At 36.7% G+C, this 24,837-nt stretch overlaps 3 protein-coding genes and 1 non-coding gene across 7 annotated transcripts; 3 read left to right on the top strand and 1 right to left on the bottom strand.

Annotated features, from left to right (window-relative positions):
* The first annotated feature begins 4,267 nt into the window (after positions 1-4,267).
* LOC103941721 (common plant regulatory factor 1) lies at positions 4,268-9,049 on the top strand. Of its 3 annotated transcripts, none has more exons than XM_048565654.1 (13): positions 4,268-4,525; positions 5,440-5,590; positions 5,685-5,747; positions 5,848-5,943; positions 6,053-6,130; positions 6,584-6,619; positions 6,716-6,876; positions 7,088-7,136; positions 7,275-7,323; positions 7,701-7,912; positions 8,026-8,103; positions 8,198-8,323; positions 8,430-9,049. In XM_048565654.1, exons 2-13 carry the CDS (start codon positions 5,528-5,530, stop codon positions 8,664-8,666), a joined length of 1,248 nt encoding a protein of 415 aa, XP_048421611.1. In that variant the 5' UTR covers positions 4,268-4,525; positions 5,440-5,527; the 3' UTR covers positions 8,667-9,049. The 3 variants fall into 3 exon arrangements, with proteins under 3 accessions (XP_048421611.1, XP_048421609.1, XP_048421608.1); XM_048565652.1 differs by having other exon boundaries at positions 4,269-4,525; positions 7,665-7,912; XM_048565651.1 differs by having other exon boundaries at positions 4,270-4,525; positions 7,662-7,912.
* An 8,198-nt stretch (positions 9,050-17,247) lies between these two features.
* Positions 17,248-20,326, top strand: LOC103942583 (putative glucose-6-phosphate 1-epimerase). 2 transcript variants are annotated; one of them, XM_048565776.1, is made up of 9 exons: positions 17,415-17,479; positions 17,626-17,700; positions 17,857-17,912; positions 18,273-18,329; positions 18,422-18,585; positions 18,752-18,886; positions 19,002-19,104; positions 19,542-19,641; positions 19,882-20,326. In XM_048565776.1, exons 3-9 carry the CDS (start codon positions 17,874-17,876, stop codon positions 20,073-20,075), a joined length of 792 nt encoding a protein of 263 aa, XP_048421733.1. In that variant the 5' UTR covers positions 17,415-17,479; positions 17,626-17,700; positions 17,857-17,873; the 3' UTR covers positions 20,076-20,326. The 2 variants fall into 2 exon arrangements, with proteins under 2 accessions (XP_009351039.2, XP_048421733.1); XM_009352764.3 differs by lacking the exon at positions 17,857-17,912 and having other exon boundaries at positions 17,248-17,479.
* A 249-nt stretch (positions 20,327-20,575) lies between these two features.
* TRNAM-CAU lies at positions 20,576-20,647 on the bottom strand. Its single transcript has one exon. It is a non-coding gene; the product is annotated as a tRNA-Met (tRNA).
* A 1,052-nt stretch (positions 20,648-21,699) lies between these two features.
* On the top strand, positions 21,700-22,903 carry LOC103942581 (NDR1/HIN1-like protein 6). The gene has a single exon (XM_009352763.3). It carries the CDS (start codon positions 22,054-22,056, stop codon positions 22,894-22,896), a length of 843 nt encoding a protein of 280 aa, XP_009351038.2. The 5' UTR covers positions 21,700-22,053; the 3' UTR covers positions 22,897-22,903.
* The last annotated feature ends 1,934 nt before the right edge of the window (positions 22,904-24,837 follow it).

The following is a 24,837-nucleotide window of genomic DNA, read 5'->3' as shown; positions in this document are numbered from 1 at the left end:
TTTTTATTTTATTTTTGTGATTTTTTTAACAAACGATATTATATATATTAAAATGAGAGGTGGGCTTAGCCTCACAATGGGCTAACAATAATGTGGCTCAAATTCACGTTTGACAATAATCGAACCTAAGACCTCTCACTTACAAGTGAAGACAAATATCATTAGACTATAGTACTAGTGGTCTCTGAGATTGGCATAACTCTTTACTTTGATCGCTGTGATTTTAAATTAATAAAAGTGGTATCTGAGATTGTCCACCGTTAATCATTTTGGTCCTTTTGTGAAAATCTCAGTTAAATTGAAGTAACCACCAATTCACAGAAGAATCATAATGATAGACGGCGAACAATCTTAAGAGCTAATTCTACAAACTTTAAATCTCAGGAACCAAAATGAGAAATATAACATCTCAAAGACAAAAATGCACATAATGAAATTAAACACTAGCAACAAAATTACTTTTGAGTTACTTTTACTTTCGATATTTTATTTTCATTTAATTTCTGTTATTTCTTATCTTCTATCCCATTTTCTTTTTTATTCTTGCGTTCAATTTTTTAGCATTTAGATTGTATAAATTTAAAAAAGATTAGTCGACAGAATCGATGTTAGAACCGTAAACGTACGTAGTATCATATGCAATTGACAAACAATTAACCTAAAAATAATTGATAATTAGGCATGCCCTAGTTTTGGTCCACTACATCAATTGGTTTTTCCCATTTTTAACGCCTTTTGTGACTGATTTGCTACCAAGATTGACGAGGTGCACCCATTACCCAATGTGTGTAGCAAAATGAGAAGGTAGGGATGGGGAATGAGGGTTCTCTTTGGATTTTCTTTGTGAAGATTATAGGGATTCTTAAATTATGTTTGTTCGTCATATATCATACGGTCAGTTTTTGTCAAGTATTATTTATATTTAATTTTAAATAAAAGTATTTAAAATGATTTCTTTTTTTTTTTTCAATGAAGAAGAAATTTATTAAAGTTTAAAACCTCTAATACAACCGTTTCCAATACAATCAAAATTAAAGACATCCGTAGCCAAAATCGGAAGACAATAATCCCAAAAATGAGAGTTGGCAACAATGAGGCCCGTATAAGCTAATGCATCTGTCACGAAATTTGCCTCCCAATAAATATCTTCCAACTGATATGTTGAAACCCAGAAGCTAACCATTTGATATCTTCTATGACAGGTTTAAGATGCCAAGGGGGCATCCAAACAATGCCTTGCACCACCTTGATGACAAGCTTAGAATCTCCTTCAATCATCAACTTCTTCACACATTTGCATTTGGCGAACAAAAGCTTAGAATCTCCTTCCTTTAAAGCAACAGCCTCTGCAACCGAACTGGTGGCGCCATCAAGATTCAATGCCCCAGCACCAACAGGTTGCCCCTCTTCATTTCTAAGAACAAAAGCAGTTGCATAACAATTCGAACTAACAGACCCATCAAAGTTTAATTTTCATGATGAGGAGGACGCTAGCAAATGGGGTGTTGGTGGCAAGCATCACCCCTAGAGATCTTCTTACAATTAACATTAAAAAAGGATAAGCCTACACTTTGCGGCAATGGAGATACTCCGAGCGGGACTATGATTCATACTTCTAAAAACTTTATTATTTCTATCATTCCACATGTACCAACAATTTAGAAGAGCTATACTAAGATCACTCAAATCATTGCACTCAGTATTGTCAATTAATTCCATCAAATCTAACACATTATTTCTATCATTCCACATGTACCAACAATTTAGAAGAGCTATACTAAGATCACTCAAATCATTGCACTCAGTATTGTCAATTAATTCCATCAAATCTAACACATTATTAAATTGGGGAAAATTATTCTTCCAGGAACTTACCGAGGAAAGGTTCCATATTTCTTTAGCATGCTCGCAATTAAGAAAAATGTGATTTTGAGTCTCGTCCTCATTGTCACACATAGGACACAATTTGTTAATATTCTGAATGAATTTACTCAATTTCATCGTAGTATGAAGTCTTTCATGAACAAGAAGCCAAACAAAATGTTTTACCTTGGAAGGTATCATTAACTTCCATATCTTCTTAAGGAGTTTCTGTCTTTTAATTTCTGACCGTACCAGATGTACGAAACGAACACGATTTGAAGATTTCCAAGAATTTTCACAAAGAAGATCCAAATAGAATTCTCATTCAAAGATGGGTACACTAGAATGTAGCACCCACGTAGATGTAAGTGGTGACACGTTAGCCATTTCAAGATCTCTAGAAAGTATCGACAACATGATATTTGAAAAGGGATTCTCTTTGGATCTCTTCTTCTTAATCCGCCAAATTAGGAAATTCATACCATTAAAATTTGAATAGCTATAAAGAGGGGTCCATTTTAAAAATTATAATAACTTTAATCTTTGGATGAAATTTTAATAGTACAGATTTCTTAATTTGATAGAATTGAAGGAAGGGATCCGAAAAGAATCTCTTTTCATGATATTTGAGCTGGCTACGCAACCGGTGCTCGCCTGCACCCCCACATCCTTTCCGAGTCAATCTACGTGGAACACGTCAGCCGACGGGACCACAGACACCGACATGTGCGGGAACGGGTAGGGCCCAGGAGGAAGTACGTGTTGGTGCGTTGCCCATTTGTTTATTCTCTTTTTGTTCAAAGGAAGGAAAGGCCTCGTTGGCAGTTGCACAGTTCCATATTTTCTCCCTCTCTATCTCTTACGTGCCGTGTCGATCTCCTCGCCGTCGGATGGGATCAATGTAAACCGTCCATTGTATTTGCGTCAGGGTGGGACCCATGCGATATTTGACCGAATGTATGAGTTTCATTTTCTAATGTATCTGGGATGGCGACTGAGGCGAGGCATTGGGCGTGACGCGATGGTGAGGTAGAAGATGGAGATGTGGTGGAAGGCGGGCGGAGTGCGGTGGCGATTGGGTAAGATTCGAGTCAAAACGGCAGGATGCGTCAAACAAGGAGTGGACGCCGCGTGGCTTGCTTTGCATGTCAGAACAAACGTTTTTTACATCATCTACATTGCACAGGTATTGGAGACATCTCCCACAAAAAATATGATACATTTGTATTTTAGTCGTATTTGTTAATTTAACCTGCTGTGAAAAATGTTATTGCTAGTTGGTTATACCAAAGTTTTTATGCAACATTTGTGTGACTAGAAATGATATTCAAGCGCAATTAATTCTTACAATATTTCTGTCTAATAAGAACTCACTTCCTGTATTAGTTGTCATCATTAGCATTTTCCAAAGAAATCGCCAATAAGCCGAAAAGGATAACCATTAAAAGATCAATTTTGGTTTTTATAAAATAAAAATGTTAAAGAAAGCATATTTTCAGATAATATTTTACTGATTAACTATCAAAATATGATATAAAAACAGGATCTTCCTCACTCTTTTCATAAAATTATATCGGAGGATCAATGTTGTCCAATAAGAATAATCTCAAAGAACGTTATCCAATGAGAAGCAACCATGCAATCAAAATATGGAGAATTGTGCAATAATTTAACTAAAAGATAATGTTAAATAGACTAAATTTATACGTAAAACTTTATAAATTTCATGACATAAAAGTTGATGTTTAAATTATTATTTAAATGTTAATAAACGTGCTCATTTATATTGATAACTTAATATTTAACTTGTAAATTTTGTTTACAAATTTAATCTTTCTAACAATAACAGTAATTAAATTATGAAAAACTATCTATAGATTAATCAAAAGCTAATTTATGCAACAATGGCATCTGGCATATAGCTTGGATCTGCACGTCATGACTTTTGAAAATCATGTCCCGCAGGGCGCCAGGTAAAATATCTGCCAAATCACATTTTTAAAGAAAAATCAGATCCTTTTTACATAGAGAATCTTAATCTAAGCATCTCACTATCTTGTTAACGTGTGGCTTAAAGACCCCATTTAGTGGAACCTTCTTTTGATGATAATTTCTATTACTAAGTATTATGATCTAATAATATTCTTCTTCACTTGTAAGTAAGAAGGTTTAGTTCGATTATCGTCAAAGATCAAATTGGATCCAGAACCCGGAACACGTAGATCGAGTGGCCGCTAGACAGGTGTACGGACAAGCTAACGCCGGAATAAATAAAAAAGACCAGCCCAAATGTCGACGGGCCAGCTCAACAACCACTACACGACTTCGTATATACGGTGTACCGTATACGCCCTCCCTCCATACAACACGTGTTCCGTGACGTGGCCGTTGGCTTGGCGCTCTTCTTCTTCCTCCTCCTCCCCCTCCCTCTTGTTCTTCTCCTCCATCACTCCCTCTCTCTATTGTTTTCCTTTGCGATATAAAACAAGCTCTTTCTCTCCAAATTTTAGAGAGAAGGAAAATGCAAGGGTTGTGAAGCCTGGTCGCCATTGAAGACAGTTGAAGCTTTGAGAAATTTGAAGCAAATTCTGCAGTTTTTTTTGCTCTTTTTAGCTTTGATTTCGGACGTCGGGAGGGGAAGATTCGGAATTGAGAGTTCAAGGTACGTTGAATTTGGAGTTCCGGTTGATTTTTTTACGTTTGGATTGTGGCTAAGGCTCTGTTTGGTTGCTGAGAAAATGGATAAAGTAAGGGGAAAGGGCATAATTTCTTTGTTACTTGAACGGAATTACGGTGAGAAAATGCGTAGGTAGATGAAGGAATTCAAAGTATGCGTCTTTATATTTTTTTTCCGTCAGCTTGAGATTTTCTTAGCAACCAAACAGAGGATTAGAGTGGTATATTTTGATTGATCTGGAAGAAATCTTTTTTTTTTTTTTCTTTTTTCCTTTGAAGTAGGATAAATTAGCGATTAATATAGTTTTACTTAGTTGATGAACACTCACCAAAGAGCTAATGCTAATGCTATTGCTGCTACAAAATTTGGTAAATGAATGAAGTCTCAATTGTTGTTCTAGTGTGAAGTATTCAGCACCGTCTTCAATCGGTTTTCCAAATTTTCCGCAGATATCCGATTCCTCTGGTTTCGACCGGTTTGTTTTTGATTTGGAAGATATGAACTCCATTTCGTATGTGCATCAAGCAATCTCAAGTAACATGTTGTTTTCTTGTCGTTGCTTTAGCGTTAATTAAGTTTGTTTATGGAGGCGAATCGATTCATCGGTCTTAATTTATTTCTGAAAGAGCGTAAGAAAGGTTGGCTGATAGATGTACACTAACTTCTTCTATGCAAGGCATCGGTAAAATATAGTTTGTTGAAAAATGTGCAAGTAGCGGAAACTTATAAGCATATTTTCTGTAAGCTGCTTATCCAAAATTTTCAACATTTCTTATCTCAGATGAGAAAATCTTTACCAAAATTTGTCGTCTTTGAGTCATACATTTGCCTATTGATTTGCTAGTTTTTGTTTTCGCCTTTTCGGTCACTGTGGGTGTGCTAATTTATGCTCTGTGCGGTCTGGACAGATGAAAGGAGTGATGCTCTAATCAAGGAAGATCGCGATACTTCTTCACGTTATCATTGAATAAGCCATAGTCTTGATCCATGGGAAACGATGATGATGCAAAGTCTGCTAAATCCGAAAAATCATCCTCGCCTCTGCCGGGAGTAAGCACATATACATTGTTGTTTTTGTGATATGCTTAGTGGTTTACTATTGGGGCTTGTTTCTAAGTATTTCACGATCGTTTTATACTGATAGGATCAGACAAATCATACAAACCAGACCAATATGCAAGTCTGTCCTGATTGGGGAGCCATGCAGGTTACGCATTTGTTTTGCATTTTTGCCCGAACAACTTTCAGTGGAATTATATTGTACCGTTTCATGTGAACTGATTCGGGCCAAACCCTTGTACCTTCAGGCTTATTATGGTCCCAGAGTTGCTCTCCCTCCATATTACAACTCAGCTATGGCTTCTGGGCACCCTCCTCATCCCTATATGTGGGGACCACCACAGGTACTTTCTTTTTCTTCAAAGTGGTTCAAACATTCAATTTAAGTTAGCAATTGCCTATGCATGCTGGAATATACTGTATGAGAAGTTGTTGACTTGTTAATTCTTTCAGCATATGTTGCCACCCTATGGTGCACCTTACGCAGTATACTCGCATGGAAGTGGTTATGCACATCCGGCAGTTCCCCTTGTAAGTTTAAATTTTCATCATTTTCGTTGAAGATCCTACATTTCATCAGACTTTCTGTTTGCTTCGCAGTTTGGAGAGTGATTTATTGATTTTTAAAGTTCCCCAACTTTAGTGCTATACCTTTTGAAAGCGGAGGCTAGATTGTATTTGCCCCACATTCTTTACTATTATTGTGTAACCGTATTTGTACTAGTACTTGTTGGACATTCTAATTGCCACTGATCTCCCCATGCTTCCCCAATGGAAATGAATAAGCATTGCCATTTCCTTATGTAGAGTTAGATATAGCTCCCAGTCAATAATTCATAACTCCATCCACCCTATTTGGTTAAAAGTTGTTGCGCAATCCAGTGCCTTCCACGTCCTTCCCCCTTTTTTCCCGTGTGATATAACTGTAATATTTACAAGACTGGAAGTTTCTTATGCATTAACGAATTGTTTTTCCTGATATAGGCATCCCATGGTCAAGGTGTTCCATCCTCACCTGCTGTAAGTGAAGTTTCACCTCCTGATTTTCATATGTCCACAGACAGAGTGTTTCATCTTTATCTTTGAATGTAACTCTATTGTGGTGCAATAATGCAGGCCGCCACTCCTTTGAATATGGAAACACCTACAAAGTCATCTGGTAATACTGAACGAGGGTTAATGAAAAAGCTGAAAGAATTTGATGGGCTTGCAATGTCAATAGGCAGTGGTAATGTTACGAATGCTGAAGGTGGAGCTGAACAGAGTCTCTCCCAGAGGTTTGTAAACCAGTTTATCTTATTTCTTCCTTTTGTTGGTCCACCTTAAAGATATGCCCCTCCTAGCGCACCACTCTGGTCCACTCTCTGGTGGACTGGAATTCTCCTTTTGCTCACGTGTATCTGGAAAATTAGTTCACTAGGCTCTGCGTTTTTCGTGTGAATATATTGTTTATGGGCTAATTTTATGAGTTTGTTACCATGTTAACAGTTCTAGAACTGAAGGTTCTAGCGATGGAAGTGATGGGAATACTGCTGCGGTGAGGACTTCTTCATTTGCTTGTAGCATGTTTCTGCTATACCGTCCTTTTTTTTTCACTTGATTTGAATATTCTATGTATATTTATTGATGATTAATAGCGAAGTTAAATTGCACTATCTGCCTGTTCTATGTCCAGGCAAATCAAACCGGAAGAAAAAGAAGTCGTGAGGGAACACCAGCCACTGGTATTACTCTGTTCTTCACCAAGTGTTACATCTTGATGAACAACAAAGTTGGCCTGCAATCAATATCTTTTTTTAGTAAATATCTCTTATTTCATAAAAGCTTAAAATCTTAAGATGTGAGTCAATTGTTGTTTTACATCCAAACACACTCCCTCACATGCGAACATCTCTCCACCACTTAACTCAGACTTTGATAGGTAATATTTTTAGAGGTTTAAAATCAGGATCCTCCGCTTTGATGCAGTGATAGATTCACTGGTGTTTTACAGTACACAAAATCTTAAGTTGTTTGTTTTAACCTGCTTTGGACACGTATTTTTGCTCAATATTTGTTCCAGCAGCTGGAAATAGGAAGACTGACATGCGGCCTGGTCCAGTTTCTGCTAAGGAGGCAAATGCAGCTACTGATAAAGTGTTGGGTGTAACTATTGCTGCTGCTAATATCCCGGGAAAAGTGGTAGGACCAGCTGTTTTTCCTGGTGTGACCACGGTGTTGGAACTCAATAACCCACCTATCTTGAACTCAAAGACGAGTCCTACCTGTGTTCCACAATCCTGTGCAGTTTTGCCTACTGAAACCTGGATAGATGTATGGTTTGCGCATGTCACTTTGTAGTTGTTAGATATGCTTTAGTTTCTCATACTTCATCCAAGTTTTGCACCACCCAATGTAACTTATGGTAGATTGATTATGATTCGCAGAATGATCGGGAGATTAAACGGGAAAGGAGGAAACAATCAAATCGGGAATCTGCTAGAAGATCCAGGTTGAGGAAGCAGGTATGGAAATTGTGAAAGAGCCATGTAAAAATATTCTATTTGTAGAATGTGTTCATAATAATGAAGATATGATGCTAATGCTTATTCCGTCCAGGCTGAGACTGAAGAACTTGCACAACAGGTTGACGCCTTATCTGCAAAGAATGTGGCACTTAAATCTGAAATAAACCGATTAACAGAGAATTCTGCTACACTCAAGCTAGAAAAGACTACATTATTGGTACGTCCACATGCTATTTCAGAATCATTTCTTTCCTCGGAGATTGATGAAAATTTATGCGGCCGTTGTTCTTCCGCTAACTTACATTCTTTTCTCAACATACTAGGATAAACTGAAAAATGCACGCGCAGGAAGAATGGAAGATATCATCATGAACATCGACGATAAGAGGGTCCAGCCTTTCAGCACCGAGAACCTACTGTCAAGAGTTAATAACGCAGGTTCCGTTGCTAGGGATGCTGAGAAAGACGGTGACAATGACATGTATGAGAAAAACAAGGGGGCAAAGCTGCACCAACTCCTGGACACGAGTCCAAGGGCAGATGCAGTCGCCGCTGGCTGATCAATAGACCGGTAATTTGTGCAGTTTATTTAGTTATGTAGTTTTGGCATATTACAAGCCCAAAATTACTGCTAAAAATTAGCCGGAGAACGCAACAGCTAAGCCGCTTGGAATTGCGGTGAAAGCTGAGGCTCTAATTTTTACGGTGTGGTTAGTTATCTCATGGAAGAAGTAATGGCTTATTTTTTTCTGATTTAATCTTGAGTTAAAAGACTAGAATTCAGATGTGCTGGAATGGCCACTGAAGGGTGATGTACATTGAAGAGTGGAGAGATTTAGAACAGAACAACCAGCCTTAATTATATGCGTGTGTGTGTGTGTGATGTAAACTTAACAGTTAAATGTGATGACTCTGCAATGTCAATGTATGCTTTTACTCGACACATTTTTAAATACTCGTCTCCATCTCTTTCATCACGCGATATTATGGAATATTGAATAGATATGAACATAGCACGTGTCTAACTAGTTGCAGACAAGAAAACAAGTTTGTCATGCTCATTTTTAGCGACCAACGTGAGATTTAACTAATTTGGAAATTCCAAACATGAAAGTCTCGTTTTAACGTAAAAATACCTTTCTTGGGTGTTGAATAACATGAAAACTTTAGTATTGACTTAATAATTGCGTAGCAACCATGGGTCTGTTGTCCTCATTTTTGTGTTTCCATTGTGTCTTCTTGTTAATTTTTCAATACTTGTCCTAGTACTTAATCCACAGTAAACTCTGTGAACTTTTTTTATTTGGTAATTAAAAATTAAAGAACAAAACTAAAAAATACAATGAAATACGGGAGCGTATTCTTAATCAAAATCAATCTCCTTCTCGATTCTCATCTCTTAAACCCTATCTGAGTGAGGAAGATTATTATAGCGAGTGAAGGATCAGACTTCTTGCAATTCCTAAAATTGAAATCGGAGAACCCGTGATGGTTACGGTTAGGGCCGCCATTATTTGATGCGACTCTAAGTTATTGGGCTTCTATTAGATCAATTGGGTCAGCTATTGTTGTTGTTATCTATTAGGCTCATTACATATGTAATACCATTAAGCTTGTTTACATCTCAAACCCTAGCTATTTTTTGGTGTATTTAAACCCCTTTTATGACGTAAAGAGACTAGGAATGAAGATAGGAATTTACTTTGATTTCTTTTCCATTTTCTGCATTTACTTTCTTGCAATTTTCCTTTTATCATGTCTGATCCTATTATTATTTCCGGCAAAGCGCTTGCAGAGGTCATCATCAGACTACATTGCAAGGTTCATATAAGTTTCAGATTTGTATATGGGAAATTTTATTTGAACCCACATTTCTTATCTTTACACCCAACTAAATAAATTTATCTACCAAACTTCCAAATTTGTCCTTGAATAAATAAAAATGAAAAACTAATTTTATAACCCTAAAACAAAAACAACAATAATCTCTCTACACCATTTTTATTTAATCCAGTGAACTCAACCCTTTTTATAGAGAGAGAAAAAAAAAAGTGTAAGGGGATGGTGGGTGTCGACGATTTTGGAGAAGGGTTGCTGGCGTTAGGGTTAGATTCATCGGATTAGATAAAATGGGTTTAGAGAGAGAAATTTTTTATGTTTGTGTTTGGGTTTATAAAATTGTTTCTTCTTCCTTATTTATTTAAGGGTGAATATGGAAGTTTGGTAGACAATTTTTTTCTAGTTGGGTGTAAAAATAAGATGGTTGGGTTCAAATAAAATTTCTTTTTGTACAATTAATTTGGAGCAGATTGAACTGTCTACTTTACTAGGTGGGATTGAGTAGGAAAATGGAGGGTTAGGTAAATTATCGAAAGGGCAATTGGCTGAAGCTCACGCCTTCTCTGTCAATTAAGAGGTATTGTTGGTTTACCCCCTTAAACTTGTATAGAATTTTCAAACTTTAATTTTAACCGATTACTCTCTGAACTTGTAAAATTAGCCAATTTCTCTTTAAACTTTACTTTTAACCGATTACCTCCTAAACTTTTATAAATATCTAATTCTCCCGTTGGCGTTAAATTTTCAAAACTTTCATTCAATTTCTCATCCACTAAATTTTTCCCTATTTTTGCCCTCATACAGTGGTCAGGTGTTGTTCTCGTGATCAAGGTGGATGAAAATTTGACTATTTATAAAAGTTCAGGAGGGTAATTAGCTAAAATTAAAGTTCAAGGGAGAAATTGGTTAATTATAAAAGTTCAAGGGGATAATCAGCTAAAATTAAAGTTCATATGAGAAATTAAGTTGTATTCAAGTTCGGGGCAAATCGACAAATATGCCATCAATTAATGCCATAATTCCTGAATATGAGAATTTTTTTTTTAACACACGATATCTACACTAAATGTCACATCCCAGCTCGGACCCCCATCACATCCCGGGCCTGACTCCACCATAGCACGATATTGTTTGCTTTGGGCCCAGACCACGCCCTCACAATTTTGTTTCTGAGAACTCAGACGAGAACTTCCTAGTGGGTCACCCATCGTGGGAATGCTCTTGCCCGAACTCACTTAACTTCGGAGTTCCGATGGAACCTGAAGCCAGTGAGTTCCCAAAAGGCCTCGTGCTAGGTAAAGATAGGAATATACATATAAGGTTTACATGATCCACTCCCCTAGGCGATGTGGGATGTTACAATCCACCTCCCTTAGGGGCCCAACATCCTCGTCGGCACACTGGCCCAGGGATTGGCTCTGATACCAAATTGTCACATTCCAGCCCAAGCCCCCACCACATCTCGGCCCCGACTCCACCGAAGCATGATATTGTCCGCTTTGGGCCTCGACCACGCCCTCATGGTTTTGTTTCTGGGAACTCACACGAGAACTTCCTAGTAGGTCACCCATCATGGGAATGCTCTCACCCGAACTCACTTAACTTCAGAGTTCCGATGGAACCCAAAGTCAGTGAGTTCCCAAAAAGTTTCGTGCTAGGTAGATATGAGAATATACATATAAGGCTTACATGATCCACTCCCCTATGCGATGAGGGATGTTACACTAAAGGGGTGGTGGGAATGGCTAAGCCTCACAATGAGCTAGCAATAATATGGTTCAAATCTGTATTTGGCGAGAATCAAACCTAAGACCTTTCACTTAACACCACTTACCAGTTAAGAGGAATACCACTAGACCACTTACCAGTTAAGATGAATACCATTATACCGTAGTATTAAGTGGCATGAAGATGAGTGTTTTTATATCACCTTTTTGCGTGTTTATTTTTGCTTTTTAAACATTATTGGATACTTGGAAGACCTGAAGATATTAGAAAACAAAAAATTTATTTGAACCCTATAACATTTCTCTACACCAATTTATTGTCCACACTTGTATTACTTTTAATTAAACTATCAATATCTTTTTAAACTCAAAATTTCTACCTAAATTACTCTCATAAAACCAATTTAATATATATAAATTTATCTTTACACCCTTTTAATAAAAACCCAGAATCAATGTTTTGCAACTCATTCAAAACGTAAAGAGAGTAGCATCTCTCACATATTTGTCTCGTGCTTTATCCTTCTTTTGCTAATTTTGCTTAATCTCATATGTCTTAATTAATCTTTCATCACCTAATTTTGCTAAATCCCATATGGATGATTAATAAAATTTAAAAATTTAAATCTCATATATGTTTGTGCTATAATTAATATGATTTTGAAAAGTCGTTAATTTTGTTCCTAAACCTTAAAAAAATTGAACACAAACGAAAAATACTTGCATAAATTGCTTCATACCTTAGTTGAAGGATTCAAAACTTCAAAATCATTATCGGTAAAAAAGAGCTTGCTTATTTTTACTAAAGCGTCTTTGGGTTTTAGTTAGGATGAACATAAAATAAAGATTGCGTAATGGTAGGATTTGATTATTGGGTTTGGGATTTTTTATAAGTTTTAGTTTTCTTGTATATTTCATCTTGTACTTGATAGTAGTATGCAATCGGGGTAAAAAAGACAATTTACATTTAAAATTTAAGTTGAATGTAGAGAAAAGCTATATGGGTTCAAATAAAATATCCCTTAAAAATATTTCCATACTATTGAGATTTGGGAAATTTTATTTGAATCCATATCTCACTTTACACCAACTTAGAATTTAAATGTGAATTGTCTTTTTTACCTTATTGTATAACTACCATAAAGTATAAGATGAAATTAACACTTAAACTAAAATTTATCAATATACCCACACCTAATAATCAAACCCTAACCATTACATAATCTTTCTTCGATCTATTCTAGCTAAAACCTAAGACGCTCTCATAGAGAAAAGCAAGCTCTTTTTAACGGATGGATGGTGATTTTGAAATTTTGCATCCTCCAATTAATGTATGGTTCGATTTATGCAAGTTTTTTAAATGTGATTTTAGTAATTTGTTTAGGGTTTAGTAGTACGTATTGCCTGCAAAAAAGGAACCCAAGTTTGTGTGCTAAACAAAAGAAAGAAAAAAGGGATTTATGCCCTAGCTTTTGCCGTGAGAAAGTGGGGGAGTTAAACGAATAAGGGTCTTTGATTGGTGGGGTTATGCTAAAATTACGCTTGCATCCATGCGATTTTCCATGGGGTGCATGCTTCATTCCAACGTGTTTTTTTTGTGTAAAGAAAAAATGGTTCTTGATTGGTGGGTTTAATTCTCACCAGTTCTTATTAATTTCGATTATGATTTCTATTGAATTATGAAGAATTGAAGGGAAAGACAACAAACTTGTCGGAAGGAGAAAACGTCAATGGAGAGAGAACATATGCTTTGATTTTGGGTTTTTATTCTTTAAAAGGGTGAACTGCCAATTTAGTCCTTAAACTATCACTGCAGTGAAAATTAGGTTTCTGAATTATTTTTTGGATAAAATCAGTCCCTTAATTCATTACAAGCTGCTTTATGTTCAACGCTTTTTATTCAATTTTTTTTCCATTTAAAGTCATAACACATTATAGAGGGTAATACTGTCATTTCATCGCCTATAAGCGCTTCAAGTTGCATATAGATTGTGGACATAGTGTCTAATGTACTATCCAAAGTTAACTTCATACACTATTTCTTAGAAAAAAAAAAAAAAAGTCCTTAAACTTGTGAAAACTACCAACCCACCTTACAAAGTGTATTACATGCAAGTCACGTGAGTTTAATTGACGAAAAATTTAATAAAATAGCTTCAAATCTAATATTAGGAATGTAATTGGCAAATTTTTGTAGTTTAGGACTGATTTTTCTAAAAAAGTAATTTAGGGACTTAATTTTCTCAGATGATAATTCATGAACTCTTTGTCATCTTACAATTTAATTTTAAAGTGAGACTCTTTGTCATCTTACAGTTTAATATCAATTCATGTGATAACAATATAAAACATTGTGCCAAAAAACATGAGGTAACAAAGAGTTAATGATAAATTCCAATTTTAAGAATTAAAATCTGTAGTTCACTCAGATGATAATTCAAGAATTAAAACTAGAGAGCAAATTTGATGTAGAATGAAGTTATATAAATTCAAATAAAATTTCTCTTGATATTTTCATTATTATAAAAAAAAATAGTAGTACATCCATAGAGAACAAATTGGGGCAGAGATTTGCTCAATACTCACTTTTTTAACAAACATATAGGGAGAAAAAAGTGAGGATGGGCTTTGAGAAAGCTGAAGACAAAAATTGTACAAGATTAATGGTGTTGTTACTGCATATATTAGGAGAGTAGAGATTACGATTCAGATTGCTGACTTTTGCTAGAGTTTGAGATAGGGGCATCAAGAAGAAGGTTGACATATGCTCGCATATTTAATTGTATATTTGAGTTCTTTTTTAATTGTTAAATGCAAAAAAAAAAAAAAAAAAAAAAAAAAAAGGGTTAACAAAGTTCTCTCAATTAAGTCATGAGACAATGTGTCAAAATATTAGCAAAGAGATACAATGGAAACACATAAATGAAGACGGCTGACCTATGACCATACACACTAGTGTTGTGGTTACATTAGAAATTTATTCCTTATAAAGCACGTCTCAAGTATATAGCGAGGTTACAATCATACTGAAAATTTCTCCTTTATAAAGCACATGTCTAATGTTTCATTTACATGTGATGATTTGGATGATTCATAATGCATAAAGGGAGTGGGAATTCAGTCAATTGAAATGTCAAAGAACTATCTTAAAATTGGAACTTATAATAAACTCTTTGTTACTTTATGTTTTTTGGCACAATGTTTTATATTCTTATCATAAACTTTTTGTTACCTCATGTTTTTTGGCACAATGTTTTATATTGTTATTACATGAATTGATATTAAACTGTGAGATGACACAGAGTCTCACTTTGAAAGAGTTTCTTTACCATTTTTCTTCAGTCAAAAAACGAAAAAAGAGAAGCGGACAAAGATGAAAGGTTAAATAAACGTAGACCTGAACAAAAGGACAAAATAGAAGATAACCAAAGCAACGACAATGTGGAATGAGAAAACATAATACCTTAGACGTAACTAAAACGAGTTTCTTCCTGTTATTTCAGCCAAATGTATATCGATATTGAATTGAAAGCATCCTATTTTTGAATACTATGTGAAACTTTCACACATGCAACTCCTAGTTCTAGAGTCCTTTTTTAACCTCCCTTTTTGCTTAATATGAAGAATTGTCCCCAATATTCTTATTAGGGTAGAATTGTCACTACACCTTTAGCATAGAATACATATAGTCCTCTTAATGAAGCTACTATAAGTATGGGTGATACTTAAACACAGAATTTCTCCCGACAAAGTAAAATCTCAGGAATATTAATCACAAGTCCTATTGCAACCACAAAATAAAAACAATTTGACAATATAATACAGTAATACTCCGACTTGATTAATATAATGACCAACCATACAATTACTACCGTCTCATAAAAATCATTCATCTTGCTCACTAGTACCACCTCAATATATCCAAATTAATGTCAAAATCCTTGGCCAAAAGCAAACTCAACACCCCACAATAAACATAGGAGGACACAAACTGTGACATCTCACATCGTCCAGCGGAGTGATCCTTAAATGTATATTCCCATCCCTACCTAGCACGAGGCCTTTTGGGAGCTCACTGGCTTCGGGTTCCGTAAGAACACCGAAGTTAAGCGAGTAGCGCGCGAGAGCATTCCCAGAATGGGTGACCCATCAGGAAGTTCTTGTGTGAGTTCTTAGAAACAAAATCGTAAGGGTGTGCTGGGGGCCCAAAGCGGACAATATCGTGCTACGGTGGTGGAACGAGCCCGAGAAGTGATCCGCCTTGGGCCGGGATGTGACAATTTGGTATCAAAGCCTAACCCTGGCCATTGTGTGCCGACGAGGACGTCGAGTCCCTAAGGGGGGTGGATTGTGACATCCCACATCGCGCCAGATGAGTGATCCTTAAATGTATATTCTCATCCCTACCTAGCACGAGACCTTTTGGGAGCTAACTGGCTTCGGGTTCCGTAGGAACTCCGAAGTTAAGCGAGTAGCGTGCGAGAGCATTCCCAGGATGGGTGACCTATCGGGAAGTTCTCGTGTGAGTTCTTAGAAACAAAACCGTGAGGGTGTGCTGGGGGCCCAAAACGGACAATATCGTGCTACGGTAATGGAGCGATCCGGGAAGTGATCCGCCCCGGGCCGGGATGTGACACAAACGCTGTCATTTTCAGTTCATATTCAAAGTTGGCACTCACTAGATCAAAAAAGAGCTGCTGAGGTTGGTGAGGTCCAAATAAATGGCTTCTCAAACATTTAAAACTGCATGGTCTCCATCTCAAACTTGGACCCTCAAACTTCCCTTCTATTTACTTTATAAACATTGACCGCTCGTACGGTGTTGATGTACTCCTCGTATCTCCACGTCCCTACTCCTTCCTACCAGGTATCTGCAAAAAACCACTGCTTTTTTTTTCCCATTATCTTCAAACATATTTCCTTTTTTCTTTTTTATTCACTTCCTTCTCATTCTCCCATGATGTTGCCCCCCTACACTTTTGTTTTGGTGTTTGTATTTTAATTTATTTCTTTTCGGTTCCTTAGCTTCTGTTATTAATACCAAATTCGAAACACTGAATGCTTCCTAGGAAAAAGGGTTGCCTTTGCACTTAGACATTTACTCAGTTTTGGTGTTTGTTCAAGGTATTGTCTGTGCATTGTTTAATTTGCAAGTTAAGAGAGGCTTCTGCCTGAAAGTTTAATTAAAAACTTAAGACTTTTAAGGTTGCTTCGAGTAATTAAGGACTGAATTCTTTTTTGTTTTCAATTTTCCTTTGTTGGGTTTTTTGGAAAAGGCATGTTACAGTTGAGAATTTGGTTTTATTCTTTTTACGAGTGTGTTTAATTCAAAGTTCCACAAAAGTGAGGCTGCACAAATTTGGATTTTTTTAGCCTTTTTCTTTTACATTCTATTGATTGTATGAATTTTAGGTGGGTGTTGGAGGTTTGCTGTGCAGCTGCCGAGTTTCACTTCTTGGGTTTTCTGGATTTGGGGTTTTGGTGCTTTAATGACACTTTAAGAGGCATCAGCATCTTGGGGTTGTAAAAGTTGAGATTTTGTAGATCTGAGGAGTAATGGTAGTTGCGTTTCTCTTTTAATGTAAAAGATTACTGCTTTTTCACAAGTTTAGGTGTTTGGTTAAGTTTAGATCTTTGATTGTGTCACTGGGACTTGTTGAGTTGGGGGACGTAGAATTCTGCTTGTTTTTAACAAAATGGGGCATTCAGCAGCAGAATGGGAACATAGGGCAGCCATTGAGATTGCAAAAGATAGGAATGGGGTAGAACAGGTGGTGCTTCAGAACCAACAAGGGGCTTCAGCACGGGTGAGATTCGAGAATCTCTTCTTTTCGCCGTTGATTAAGTTTCCGAAGGCTATGAATTTAGAGTTTGTCCTCAAATTGTTAGTTCATATACCATGTTGATTTCTGTATTAGTAGGGTTCTTAATGATTTCTCTTCTGATAATATAGGTTAGCTTACATGGAGGACATGTCACTTCGTGGAGGAATAAGCACGGCGAAGAACTCCTGTTCACTAGTAGCAAGGTATAACTTTCCACTTCCTATTGTATATATTTTCCATCCATTTGTTTATTTTCTACAATTTTGTGGCTGTTATAGTTGAGAGCATTTGATTTCGTCTTTTATCGTGGCACGGATGCTGTTCTATGTTTTATAAACGTTGTTTGTCTAATTATTCAGACAAGTAATCACAAGATATGTATGGAACCAGCTTTCAAGGTTATATCATTTTCCAGGTCAAACTGAAGTTTTCAATTCATATGACTTGGTTGAATGGTGAAGAACTAATATTCTCCGTACAATGGAGACTCTATGTAGAAGTAAAACTGGGTTGACTGAGTACTCTGCTTTAGGATAGTCTAATTTGTGCTAGTTCATAGTTTATGAACGAGTTTGAATCAGATTTCCGGTTGGATCAGAACTTCAACTGCATTTTATGTTTTATGCAATGTTATGTCCTCATACATAACACGGGAGACTTTGCAGCCGATATTTGGCCTAATGCAGTCACCGTTACACGAGTAGTTTAATGCATATCTTACCTACTTGAGATATGGATAATAGATTCTTTTTAACATGCGTTCCATCAATCATAGACAGTCTCCAAGCCCCCAAAAGCGATGCGAGGAGGAATTGTCATTTGTTTCCCACAGGTATTATCAATTATTCCTGTATAAACTATCCTTTTAAAATGATATAAAAACTGTAAACTCCAACTAATGCTTTTACTTAATCCTTTTTGAAGTTTGGGAACTGTGGATTGCTAGAACAACATGGTTTTGCGAGGAACAAGGTGTGGGCAATTGATGATAATCCTGAAATGCATCAATCAAACGATTCCAATGGAAAATCCTTCATTGATCTACTACTTAAACCATCTGAAAATGACCTGAAGTGTTGGCCCCATAGGTATGAGCTTGGATGCAGTATTCTTAGATAAAACTACAATAAGTTCTCTCATTAGGTAAAGGGGACAATCACCTCGTTTCCTGTCGATTGAAGTTTGTATGGTCTATTTTTTCACAAAAAGCAAATCCTAGATAATTTTTTTCTCGTTTCTTTGTTTCCTATGCAGTTTTGAGTTTCGACTTAGGGTGTCTCTTGCAACAAATGGAGATCTGAACCTGACATCACGAGTTAGAAATGTGAACGGCAAGCCATTTAGTTTCTCCTTTGCCTACCACACTTATTTTTCGGTTTCTGATATAAGGTATGTAGCTATTATTGTTGAATTCACAATCATCTGCCTTCTGGCTGTTGCATATTTGCTTCCATTATTGGTGTGCGATATGATTTTTTAATGTGAAAATGACTTCTGTCCATAGTGAGGTGAGGATAGAGGGGCTGGAGACACTTGACTACTTAGACAACCTTCGCGAAAGAAAATGCTTTACAGAACAAGGAGACGCCATAACATTTGAGTCTGAGGCATGTTTCTTATGCATATGAAATTGCTTTTACATATAATGCAGGAAGTTGAAGTCCGTGAATATGGTGAAGTCTTTGCACACAGTCTGTGAAAAGTTTATCCCATACGTTCACTTCGTCCATTGTCTCACTCATTTTGTTTCTAAAATTTTGAGTCAAATTTGAAGGTAATTTGGAAACAATTGGAGTTGGCATTTGGCAACAAGTCATTAATTGATTTCTGCATACGGTGATATTAATTGTAAGCGGTATGGAAGAATAAGTAGTAGTCAACCTCCCAGAACAGTATTATATTCATAATGTTTCTTCCAAACTCATTCAGTCTCGACTTTCTAATTTGTTGGAAATAAATATTAGATAATTTTTGCTTCTCTTGCTAGCAGTGTTGATGCAGTATGAGTTTTTGGCTTATAGAAACAAAAACTTTCCCCTTGCAGGTCAGTCGACTTTATCTAAGTTCGCCCAATGTAGTTGCAGTCCTTGATCATGAGAAAAAGCGAACATATGTAATAAGAAAAGAAGGACTACCAGATGTTGGTAAGCAGGCACATATTTGATATTTTCACTCTTTTACACTTACGGAAAGTGAAATTCTTAGTGTTGTTATGTCAACCAGTACGATTGAAAAAAAATGGACAGTTGAAAAACTAAGCATATCACATTCACATGTTGAACACAAAGATGACTTCATGCGTGATCTTTCCGTTGCCCTCCAAGATATATGTTGTTGATACTGAATTTGGCTTTCTGTTTGCATTTTCATTTCCCCTCGCACAGTTGTTTGGAACCCGTGGGAGAAAAAGTCGAAATCTATGGTTGATTTTGGTGACGAGGAGTACAAACAAATGCTTTGTGTGGATGGGGCAGCAATAGAGAAACCAACCACCTTGAAGCCAGGCGAGGAGTGGACAGGGCGACTGCAGCTCTCAGTGGTGCCTTCGAGCTTCTGTAGCGAGCACCTTGATCTTTAGAAGGGAGGTTTTGGAAGACCAGTACAGATTATATATAGGGTAAAGTGCTTTGAGTTTACGTAGTGCTAGGCCGCTAGCGGATACTGCAGAAGGGGTCAGTCCCGTTGTAGTTTGTTAAACTTGAATTCTTCGAACTAGGATCAGAAAATGAAACACCGAGACCCGGCTTTCTATTAATTTTTTGTGAAAGAGTAGGAGGTGGTTTTCATTGTGCTATTAGCCCAAATAATAACGTGTTATGTTATGCTACAGATGATGATCTCAGTGCAAAATTCGACAAATGATGCTCAAAAAATGCCCAAAATTTGACAAATAATAACGTGTTATGTTATGTTATGCTACAGATGATCTCAGTGCAAAATTTGACAAATAATGCCCAAAAAATGTTTAAAGGGAAGGTATAGCTTGGACAATTTCAATCAAGAAGATGTGAAATTAGACCAAATTAAAAAAAAAAAAAAAAAAAAAAAAATTGTGAACTCGAAACGGAAGCCACTCAATATCAGAGCCAGGTTTCGATCCTGGGACCTGTGGGTTATGGGCCCACCACGCTTCCGCTGCGCCACTCTGATGGTTGAAATATGGGCACCTAAATAAAATATTTACATGAAATCGGGAAGATCTTTGAGAGGAATGCTAGTGTTGTTGGGGATTTAGTCACGTGTGAGTCAAGTAACAAATGAAACACTCACAAATCTATTTTTTTAAGTTCTTTCCATCTCATGTTGGTCCCTAAACTTTTGATTGCGTGATTAACAAATGTAGAAAGAAACTTTTGTTACAAAAGTTGAGAGTTGAGATGGAAAGAACTTTAAAACGGTAATTTTTTTAAAGCATTTAATTGTTACCTGACTCACACGTGACTAAATGAGATGAAAAACATTTAATTGTTCCACATTCTCTTATCTCATGTTGGCCACGTGTGGTCACACGTGACTAAATGAGATGGAAAGCATTTAATTCTCATCTCATGAGAGAATGAGGTAACAAATGTGGAACAATTAAACTTTTGATTGCGTGATTAACAAATGTGGAAAGAAACTTTTGTTACAAAAGTTGAGAGTTGAGAGAATGGCACACGGTAATTTTTTTAAAGCATTTAATTGTTCCACGTACTTTTGATCAAAACGTCATCTGCCTACTACTACGTAAATTCTTGTGCCTATATTTTTAGCTAGCCTACTACCCATTGAAAAATTTATGATTCCGTTCTTGCTCGATTCTAATGTATATGCCAACAAAAAAAAAACTCATCGAATAAAATAGCACCCACCACTAATCCTATTAAATTTTTAATCCATGACACTAACAAATTCTTAAGTGCTCATGGATCAACTTGGGACGAAAAAATTGAAGAACAAAGTGAAAGCAAAAATGTTAGTTTTATTGCACATTTGTACCATTTCCTTAATACACATGAGACCTAGATGTGTTTATGGATTATGTTTCTATTAGAAAGATGGTACAAATATGTGGTAAGTATAACATTACTCCCGTTAAAGTTGAGGATCATATTTGAAATAAATTATTTTACAAATAAAACAATAAAAATAGGATAGAATAAAGAAAAGCTTGTCCAAAAATCCTAACCGCCAATATCAGCATCCAAACCTTACTGCTTTTTTATCTCCTTGTCATAAATTGTTGATCCGATTTCCTGAGATTCAATCCTTCCCCTTCCCTTCTCCCTCCATTCTTCACCTTCATCCTCCAAATTTCACTACCCATTTCGTCTTTTTCCCAGAAATTCAAATCCGCTATTCAAAAACTCATCACACTTCAAAATCCCAAAAATTCAAATTCCTTTGTTTTCAAAATGTGCTGCCACCTTCTTCCTGCTCCGTACGATTAATTTCAGTACCCACAAATCAATCCAATTCCTTGAATTCAATCCACATTTTTTTTTTTTTAAATTCGTTCAGCTTTCAATTAAATCGCATTTGGGTCTCTGTTTTCTTCTGCAAAATTTCCCAATATAATGGCGCAACAACTGCCAATAAGACCGGTGGTGCACAAACCGCCGGGATACCGAGACCCATATCAACCGGGCCGACCCGTACCCGGACCACCACCCCGGAAACCCAATCTCCCCCCTTCCTTCCGCCCAAAGCGCAGCCGGGGGAGGAGATGCTGCTGCATATGCTGCTGCGTCTTCTGCACCTTCCTCCTCATCGTCATCATCGTCGTCGCCCTCGCCGGCGGTATCTTCTACCTCTACTTCGACCCCCGCCTCCCGGCCTTCTACCTCCTCTCCTTCCAGATCCCCAAATTCGACCCCGTCTCCAAGACCGACGGGATCCACCTGGACGTCCAGGCTGTTACCAGCGTAGAGGTGAGGAACCCCAACCCGAAACTCGACATCTTCTACGGCGAGGGGATCGAGATGCACGCGATCCTTGGGGACGAGAACGATGTCGGGATGGGGCTGGGGTCGAAGCAGCTTAGAAGGTTCACGCAGAGGCACCGGAACACGACGAATTTCAAGATGGATATGAGGGTGAGGAATAAAGTGGTGGATCAGACGGTGGGCAGGAGGCTGGCGGCGCAGCTGAAGAGTAAGGAGATAAAAGTGGCGGTGGAGGGAAAGACGAGGGTTGGGTACGTGATCAAAGGTTGGAGGATTGGAACGGTGAAGATCAATGTACAATGTGGCGGCGTGAAGTTGAAGGTGGTTGATGCAGGGGAGATGCCCAAGTGCACCATCAATGCATTCAAATGGTACGGAATTTTAATTATTTCTTTTGAATTTTGCATGTGTGTTCGTGTTTTAGATTTTTTTTTTTTAATATGGCATATACACCAGTCACATCATCTGGTATAGAAATATGTTCATGTTACTAGGTTCCAATTGTAAAATGTTCTTTGTCATGTTATTGAGTTCCAATTGTCTTTGAATTTTAATGACAAGAGATCACAGCGATATTATACATTACTTTACATTAAATGAAGAAGCATGATTTGAATTCGAAATGTAGTGAATTGAAGAGAAAAGTCTTAACCACCGTGAAAATTCACCGCTTAGAGATGTTTGGGAAGTTCAAATAGCATTCTCAAAAAGTAAAGGTCCATAATTGTTAGCAATCACATTGAAATATATACTTGGCATTTTCGGAGGGGATGTAAAAAATTCTATGTGGAATATTTTGACAAAAATAAGTGGTTTTTTGGTTCCTAAGGAGATGTTAAGATCTTACATGAATTGACATTCTCCACTTTGATGCCAAATTTGAAAGCAACGTAAAATTATTTTCTTTTTGTTTTATTTTAATTATGGTCCCACTTATTTCTTTATTTTCTTTACATATTAATTATCTTAATATTAAATTCTAACCTACTTAATTTTATAAATAACCAAAAATATTTTAATTTGACATTTCGGTTGGAATATGGAACTTTACGCAATGTTATTATGCCTACCATTTACATGCTGAATAAATATAATCAGTTTCAAAAGAAGAGTGCATGATGATTTTTTTGTTGCGGCACAAGTGGCCTTTGATAATTGATACTCTTGTATGGAATATTAAGTGTAGTAATGATGTCGATCTGTGTGCGTGCACTTTTGCAGGATCAACATTCGTTGATGTCACGATCCTCACGTAACATGTTCAACTGATGACAACACAAGGGAGAGTTTGACTCGGTCAGCTCATCGATCACATACCTGGATCCTGCAACTTTCAAGCAGACTTCTTATGCAAAAATCATATATTCTTTGGTGCTTCAAAAATAGGAAAAAGAATAGGAGGGGGCAATATCTATATGGTCATCTAAATTCCAAAACACAGGCTAACATGATTTCGATCCTTCTGATGCAATTGGAGTTTGATCAACTTAGAAGGAGCAAGGGTTGAAATTTTAATTAATTTATTTATTTAATTCCGGTGACTGGTTTGGAGACTTGATTAAATTAATTATTTTTCAGTTTCATATATATATATATATGAAATATTTTTACCTAAAAATATTCATTTAGTGTTAAAAATGTTACAATTAATATATTTATATTTATGATTAATTTTTTATCATATATTTTTATTTTTAGTTTGTACCCATTTTTAATTTGCAAACCTTTTTTTTATTTGTACCAATTTTCTTTTAAGTTTTAATTTGTACCCATATGTTAATGTATTTATTTATTTTTTTTTCTTATAATAAAGGTTGTTTGGCTCCTGGCATTTTGTCATATGTATTTATTTGTAAACTAAAAAGAATGTAATCATATAATTAAGGTGTGACATCTTTTTATTAGTTCGGTAAAAGTTGGAGACAACTTATGGACGACTACAAAAGAGTGGCTGCCTCATAAAGGAAAGGAAGCAAAGGCCAGAAGACAGTTTGTGTCGTGGGGAATTGACTTCATTTCCGCAGACTGGGATTCACAAATTTTGATCACCTAAAGTAGTGAGCGTGACCCATCCAACCTAAGACAGTTTGTACTTGGGGATTTGGAGCTTCGGGTCTTATGTACCGAAGTAGCCGTGCTGAAAGCCTTGCCTTAACGTGGTAATGGTTCTCTAATGCGGAACAGGATCCTCTCCGAATCCTTTATATGCAAACCCTGAGGATCAATGGATCCTAATTTTTCACCACAAATTGAACGGTTAAAATTCTGCACATCTCTCATTTTCTTCCTCCTCTCTTTTTCTCTACCTTCACAGACCTCTGCACCTCCTAACAACCCACACTGCCTACTCCAATCCCTTTTCTTCTCCTCTCAATCCCTCTCCAACGACACCCACATGCGACAAGATGGCGCCAC

This window comes from the organism of the source record quoted next, unplaced genomic scaffold, assembly GCF_019419815.1.
Source record: "Pyrus x bretschneideri cultivar Hongxiangsu unplaced genomic scaffold, Pyrus_bretschneideri_v1 Contig4, whole genome shotgun sequence".
Classification (NCBI taxonomy): Eukaryota; Viridiplantae; Streptophyta; class Magnoliopsida; order Rosales; family Rosaceae; genus Pyrus; species Pyrus x bretschneideri.
This window is presented reverse-complemented; position numbering and strand designations above follow the sequence as displayed.